The following is a 7,919-nucleotide window of genomic DNA, read 5'->3' on the forward strand; positions in this document are numbered from 1 at the left end:
CGGAGATAAGACAGAGGGATTCTGTACGCAGCATCTCCGGGTTCGAGGTCCGACTCTGCTCCTGACCGGCTCCGTCACATTGCGCAGATCCCTAGCCTCTCAAGGTCTCGGCGTCCTCACCTGTGCAGGGGAGGTGATTGCTATCGCTCCACCACGTGGCGCTGGTCTAGGAAGGGGCTAAGGCTGAATTATACAAACGTCTGCTCTACTGCTCCGCAACCCCCGAGCCAAGAAAACCAGGAGACGGCCCCCCTCAGCCTCCGCTTTTGCTCTTCTTCAGATCTCGCGGCCATCCCGGAGCCCCACCACCGCCTCCACCTCGAGGCCCCTCCTACCCGGTGGCGGCCGCTTCACGCCCGCTCCGTTTCAGGGGTTCTCGCCTGGCCTCGCTGGAAGGCCTGGTCGTGGTGCTCGGACTTCTGGCTGCCTTCCGCCTCTCCCTCCGCCTCTGGGCGCCGGGTCTGACCCTCCGGGAGCCCCGCGCGTCCGGGCCGGACTCTCCGCGGGGCCGCTCCGTGCTCCGCAATGCCTGCGCTGGTGGCGAGGAGCCAAACACCGGGCGGTGCGTCCCGCCCCCGGGGAGAGGTGTGACCCAGAGTTTGGATCGGAGGCGCCTGCTCCGGGAACACCCCGACGACCGCGGAGCTTCCTCTGCGGCGCGCAGCTTCTCCGCGGGGCGCAGCCTCTCCGCGGGGAGGCCAAGGGCTCCTCGCACCCGGGCCCTGGGGCCCTCGCGCTTCCGCTATGAGGCCGCCCTTCTACCCCTGCTCCAACACCACCTGGGTGGAGAAGGGCAACTCGGCGACGATGAGCGCGGTGCTCTTCAGCGCGGGCCTGCTGGGCAACCTGCTGGCCCTGGCGCTGCTGGCGCGCTCGGGGCTGGGGTCGTGCCCGCCGCGCCAGCCGTCGGTCTTCTACGTGCTGGTGTGTGGCCTGACGGTCACCGACCTGCTGGGCAAGTGCATCGTGAGCCCCGTGGTGCTGGCTGCCTACGCGCAGAACCGAAGCCTGGGGGTGCTGGCGCCCGCGACGGGCCCCTCGCTGTGCCGAGCCTTCGCCTTCTCCATGTCCTTCTTCGGGCTCTCCTCGACGCTGCAGCTCCTGGCCATGGCGCTGGAGTGCTGGCTGTCCCTGGGGCACCCCTTCTTCTACCGACGGCACGTCACCCTACGCCGGGGCGCGCTGGTGGCGCCGGTCGTGAGCGCCTTCTGTCTGGCTTTCTGCGCTCTGCCTTTTGCCGGCTTCGGGAGGTTCGTGCAGTACTGTCCTGGCACCTGGTGCTTCATCCAGATGGCCCACGAGGAGGCCTCGCTGGCGGTGCTGGGCTACTCGGTGCTCTACTCCAGCCTCATGCTGCTGGGGGTCCTCGCCACCGTGCTGTGCAACCTGGGCGCCATGCGCAACCTGTACGCCATGCACCGGCGGCTGCAGCGGCGCGCTGGCTCAGAGAGCAGGGAGCGCACCGGGTCGCGCGCCGGCGAGCGGGAGGCGTCCGCGCCGCCCCTGGAGGAGCTGGACCACCTCGTGCTGCTGGCCCTCATGACGGTGCTCTTCGCCATGTGCTCCCTGCCGGTGATTGTGAGTCCCCGGGCGCCGGGGCGGGAGGGCGCAGCGCGGGGCACCGCGCAGAAGGAGCGGCGCGCCGGGCCGGGAAGAACTGTGGCTGTGTCCTCCCCCCAGATGAGATTCTCTCCCCGGCCCCCCAGGCATAGGTCCGTCTGTGGAGCGAAAAGGGGGAACGTCAGAGAAAGGAGGGGAGAGACCGAGCCCGGCGGTGCCCCGGGGCCCAGCAAGACCCTCTCCCTTGGGCAGGAGCCCCACCCCCTCGCTTCCCTCTGGGGAGAGCTCGGGGCCACCTTTGAGCCTCCGACCTCTGAGGAGGAGCTTTGCTCTTCCTCAGCGATCCCGGGCCGCTAGGCGATGTTTTGTTTGGTCAGACCTGCCCACGATGTTCGTGGTAGTGGGCGAAAGGCGCCTGCGGTGCTTCGCCAGGGTGTTGACGCGGGCGGGCGGGGGCGAGGGCTTAATCCTGCCAGGGTGCTTTGCAGAGGTGAGTGGCAAATGCACGGGGCTGATTTTGAACAACTACGCGCGTGAACCTCGAGGCACCGCGGCTGCGGGTTTTGGTGCTGCGGCCGCCGGGACGGTGGCGACGGGTCCCAGGCTGCGTGTTTGTACGCGTATTTCAGCCGGGGGTTTCTGTCTGACGACCTGCCTTGACGCGTTTTGTTTCCATCTTGGCAAAGGAGAGGCCTTGAAAGTCCCGTGTTGTCTCAGGTTTCAATGGACTCACGGGGAGTGGGGGAGATTGAGTTTCTCATCCTTTTGAAGTGTGGCCTGCCGAGGTCCCCGCCGGGATGCCTGGGAGGGGCTGAGTCTTGAGAACACTTTTTCCGGATTGCGCTGCTCGTCTCCCCACCCTCCGAGTTCTTGTGCAACAAGAACAACGTTTAAATCGGCTACATTGCTAATTCCACGACCTGGGAGAGCTGAGGCTTCTGTGAATGGGGAAGTTGTATCTTATCACAGTGTAGCAATTCTGGATGTTACTTTCAGCGGTGGATGAAGGGGAAATGTAAAGTTATGTTCCCTTAAACGAAGGCCTTAATGTGGGGGGAAGAAAAGCCTGTAGCATCATCATGCATGAGCAGGATCAGGATTACCCCAAGTCAATCTAGGGGTATCTAGATGTAGATATAGACAAAGATGACCTCTAGCAGTGGCCAAACTTCAGCATGCTTGGAATCATCCTCAGGGCTTTTAAAAAGAGGTATGGGTGGGCCCTTTCTCCCAGAATTTCTGATTCAGACATTTTTGAAGACCGTTTGGCCTTATCCAGTTCTCCAGGTGATACCCAACCTCCTTATTCAGAGATCACATTTGTAGAACCATGCTTTAAAACAGGAGTTGACAAGCCACAGCCCATAGGCCATATCTGTCCTTCCTGCTGTTTTTGTGCGGCCCTGAGTTAAGAATAGTTCCTACAATTGAATATTTGCAATCAGTTTAATAACAGGGCCCAAGAGCTTTGAGCTCCAATTAAGCCTAATGCTATTCTAAGAAAAATACCATTCCAAGAAAACACTATTCTGCTTCTTAGTAGATGAAGAATTTTTTTTTTATTTTTTTACGAAAAAGTACTTTATTATTACATGTTGAATTTTATCAATAAAAATAGCGGAAACAGGTTTTCTCTTATACTATATAAGGGCCTACCAATTATCCATAATTTTGCCTCCTGGTCCATAAAACCTGAAAGATAGACTCAGCTATAAAGAACCTATCCAACTCTTTCTCGAAAATGTATACAGACCCCTATTTTAAAGTTGGAGCCTCACCTATGCTGTGATAAAAGCAGATAGCAACTAAATGCATAGAAATTTTGACCTGAGTTTGAATATCTCAGGAAGTCTAATGGAGAAAGCAACGTAATACAGTGGGAAGGGCATTGCATATGGGTGTGTCTCTAAGGGGATTTGAATAACTCATAGGAAATTGTGAGGATTGAAGGAAATGATGAAGTTGAAAATGATTTTCTAAAACACGTGTAAAGTTCCAAATATATGTAATGCAGACAGCATTCTTTACAGGAACCATGCTTTTCCAGAAAGGACTTATCCTTTCTAGAGCTGTGATCCCCAGCCTTTTTGGCACCAGAGACTGGTTTTGTGGAAGACAATTTTTCCACAGTAGGGGGGTGGGGGAGAGAGTTAGGAGGAGGGATCCTCAGGCATTAGACTCTCCTAAGGAGACTCTCGCATATGCAGTTCATGACAGGGTTGACTCCCATGAGAGTGTAATGCCACTGCTGACCTGACAACAGACCTGCTAGCCCATGCTCGCCTCCTGCTGAGCTGTCTGGTCTGTGGTCTGGGGGGTTAGGGACTCCTGTTAGAGGATTTAGCAGCTGACATGCACTTGAATCAGATTTTATCTCTAACTAGCTATGGTAGCAGCATATTGACCCTTTCCGATCTGTTTTCTCATCTACAAAACAAGGACAACTATACTTTTTTTCTGTAAGACAGCTATGAAGACTTGAAATTATATACTCAGTGCCTGGCCACAATAATTCACATCATTACTATTTTTACCAATTATAATTTCCATTTATTACTATTGCCTGCTGGACATAGAAAATCAGTCAAGAAATATAATCTCCTCAGAAGGTAGTGTTATATTGTAAGGCAGTGGTTCTCAAACTTTTTTTGGTCTAACAGACCCTTTAATATAACTCTTAAAATCATTAAAGACCCAGAGAGCTTTTATTTATGTGGATTACATCTATCATTTTAGAAATTAAAACTAAAAAATTCTAAAAATATTATTGCAAAACAAGATTTTACAATGTATGTCTTGTATGTTTGCACAGATGCAAAGAAAACATTGGAATTTCAAAATGATTCAATGAACAATAGCAAAGGTAGAGAGATTATAGCAAGTAAAATGGAAAAATAATGTTAAGAGTACAGAAGTACTGAAAAGAGTCTCTGAAAATGCACAAATGTGTCCCCTCAACCTGCAGCCTTAGAAAGGTCTAGAAAACACAAGCACGTGTCCCATTAGTCATGGAAGTGATGATGCCATCACATGTCTTATGGCCTCTTGTAAAACTCACTGTACATCCGTGAGAGAATGAGAGCAAACAGAGCAAATAATATATTTGTAATAAACATAACTTTGACCTCGTGGGCACACTGAATGGGTATTGGAGACTACTACACTTTAAAAACTACTCTTCCAAGGAATGGTCCTAGCAATCGAAAAAATAAGCCTGTACCTGAGGGGGGTACACGGGTGACAATAGACTACATGCTTATGTTGACTTAAAGAGCAAACACTTCACATGAGTTTATTTTACATTTGCCCATTTTTCCCCAGCAAAATATTTCTCTTCTCATGTGCAGCAAAATATTTCTCTTCTGTAATATTCTCAATATACTTGATAATGCTTGATTAGTTAGGATATGGGCAAGTGAATGGTACCTGTAGAATTAAACCATTTTATTTCTATGCAGTATTTATCCATGGCAATTCTATTAGTTTATTTGTATTCCTGAGTCACTTGGTTTATATTGGAAGTATATTGTTCTATGCCTGGCACTTAAAAGTGGCTGGATTTCCAGAAGAATCAGTGTGAGAAGCACGCCCTCTAATGGATTTAGGAGTCATTGAAGCTATTGCTGCTGTCGTCCACTCCGTGGTTACTGAACTTGGCTGAGCATCCCTGCTGGGAAGACCTCTCTTGCCTATGATGCCCTCTTCTATCCAGTACAGGCAACACGCAACCCAGACCTCATCCTTTGCTCTGTCCCTTTAAATCCATTTCAGACCCTCTTGTCTGGGCCCGTCTCTTTCCTACCACCCCTTACATGCCTCTAACAGCCTCCTTTGGAAAGAATAGCCCACTCATTCTTTCTGCCCACCAACATGGCACACACACACAAGAGTTATCTCAATGCACAAAGGTTGTCTTCTCTGATTCTATGGGTTCTGACATAAGCAATTACACAAGGTCGTATTTAACTTTTCCTGCCTGTCAAACCTCTCATCTTAACATCTGATCTATATCTGCACACTCCCTCTCTCTCATCCACCCCTGCCCCTTCTCCAACCTCCAGCACCCTGTGGTTTTCTAAGGTAAAAATAACTTTCATGAAAATGTTATATGTATTAGAGAATGTGCAACAAACTACCCCTAAAGTGCATCCCATAATCTCTACCCTTTCTTCCTGCTATATCAAACTAGAAATTTGAAAATTCAATCTAGTTAATTATCTTATTCTTATCCAGTATTATGTCAGTAAAGTTAATAAAAACATACTTCAACCATCTTTTGGCCACCTTAATGAAATACAATATTCATGTTATGGGTAAGTTTTTTTATATATAAGTTTCCATCCTTCCTTCAGATGGAGAAGGCATCCAGATATAAGTAACAGCTGAGTGCAATTACGGCATCTGCCTAAATGCACTAGATTGGAGCAACTGAAATGCTCTTTAGAGAATGGAAAGGTAAGGAAATGATTATGGGAAAATGCATCTTCTCCAGGAGATGGTCTTTGATGGCCTTGAATGGGTCTGGTCTCTCGTCCATGTCCCCTCCTACTAATATTGAGTTTGCATACTTTTCTGTTCCATTAGAGACAATTTGTCCATTATGGATTTAGAAAATCAGTAAGCATGGAGAATGTAATGGCAAAAAGAAAAGGTGGCTGGCCTCAGGCTGAGTGAGAGGCAATGGTGGTGAGAGTCTAGACATCAGTGTTGGCTGAAAGGCAGGCAAAACTGTGGTCTGGGCAGTTTGCAGGGCTTTGAGGAGGCTACAGAGGCCTCGGGGAAGATCAGGACAAAAGGAATTGGCTGGGCATAGGTAAGGTAGCCTTATATTTTTGTGGGTGTTTTTTTCTGGCAGGCCTAAAGAAAGGATGTCAACCATGAAAAAGTAATCTATGCTAAGAATAAGTAGAGTCATCTACACGAGTTGAGTAGTTCCTTTTCCAGGTCACCTCATGGCTTTTCATTTCCTGTCTCTTCACCTTGGTTAAAAGCATCTGTTTCATTGATGTCTCCACACGTGTGACATTTCACAAGTGTGATTCATTTCTGAGGATAAGAAAGACAGGCAGAAAGGATAGGAAGCAAGCAGAAGATAAAAGGGAGAACTGAAGAAAGTCTGTGTAAGGATGCTCGCTGGAAAGAGAATCTCTGTAGTTATGGAAATGTGGTGACCCTGTTTGTAAAAGATTCAGAGGATCTTCATGACCCAGCATGGATCTGGAAACTTGAACCTGGCAGGTAGAACAGCTTTCAGAAGCTTAACCAGACTGGGCCTCCAATGAGTCTACCTCAGCTTCCACTCACCACCCAGGTCTGCTCCCCACTTTCTGGGCTCCTCACTGGTACCCATCAGCTGCAGTGACCCAGCTGTCTATAAATTTACTAAAAAGGAGTATTCTGAGCTAAGCCGCCAAGCTCTAATCCAGGTGAAGTGAATATATTGCAGCATAAACCTTCCCGTATCCTAACGGACTGTTTTTCTTCAAAACAGTATCGTGCTTACTATGGAGCATTTAAAGATGTGGAGGAGAAAAACATAGCTTCTGAAGAAAAGGAAGACCTCCAAGCCTTGCGGTTTCTATCTGTGATTTCAATTGTGGACCCTTGGATTTTCATCATTTTCAGAACTTCAGTATTTCGGATGTTTTTCCACAAGATTTTCATAAGACCACTTATGTATAGGAATTGGCACAGCAGTTTCTACAAAATGAATATGGAATCCAGTCTGTGACTATTTTATGTGCTCTGGTAAGCTGAGGAATATATTGCGTTTTCAATCAAAAAAGTGTGATAAAAAAACCTTAACTTAAATCCTTAAAAGTTATCTCCCATAACTAAAACATCTATTTTATTTTTTAAAGTATTTAATAAGTCTTAACAATGTGTTGCCTCACTATGGTCATGAATTCCTTCGGTGCATTTTTTTTTTTTTTTGGTTTTGTGTTATTTATAGCAACTGAAAATTTATATATCGTAAACAATGGTAAAAATCTTAAAGCTATGATATTGATTGTCCCAATATCTGTACTTGCGAGCCCTATTTTTTTTTTTTTTTTAGAGTGGTCTTGAGACCTATAGGTCTTTATTTAAACACAGTATAAATACCACTGTTCACAATTATGTGATGGATGCTTTTAAAAATCATAACAATTTTGTAGTCTGTTCTTTTCTAGTGAAACCCGATTTGTTGATTTCATACCATCATTTCCCATTTAGTTATTTTCTTTTCCAGTTATCTAAGGATCACCTGAACTATAGATGCTTCTCAGAGAAGGGAGCTGGGAAATATGACTAGGTTGGGCAGTTGGAGGGGCTTCTCTGGCCTACATTGGCGAAAACTCGCTGCCACATGTGGAGAC

At 47.9% G+C, this 7,919-nt stretch overlaps 1 protein-coding gene across 1 annotated transcript; it reads left to right on the forward strand.

Moving 5' to 3' along the window:
* The first annotated feature begins 744 nt into the window (after positions 1-744).
* PTGDR (prostaglandin D2 receptor) lies at positions 745-7,291 on the forward strand. The gene is made up of 2 exons (XM_008070515.1): positions 745-1,578; positions 7,052-7,291. Exons 1-2 carry the CDS (start codon positions 745-747, stop codon positions 7,289-7,291), a joined length of 1,074 nt encoding a protein of 357 aa, XP_008068706.1.
* The last annotated feature ends 628 nt before the right edge of the window (positions 7,292-7,919 follow it).

This window comes from Carlito syrichta, unplaced genomic scaffold (genome assembly GCF_000164805.1).
Source record: "Carlito syrichta isolate Samal-C Ts95f unplaced genomic scaffold, Tarsius_syrichta-2.0.1 Scaffold313468, whole genome shotgun sequence".
Classification (NCBI taxonomy): Eukaryota; Metazoa; Chordata; class Mammalia; order Primates; family Tarsiidae; genus Carlito; species Carlito syrichta.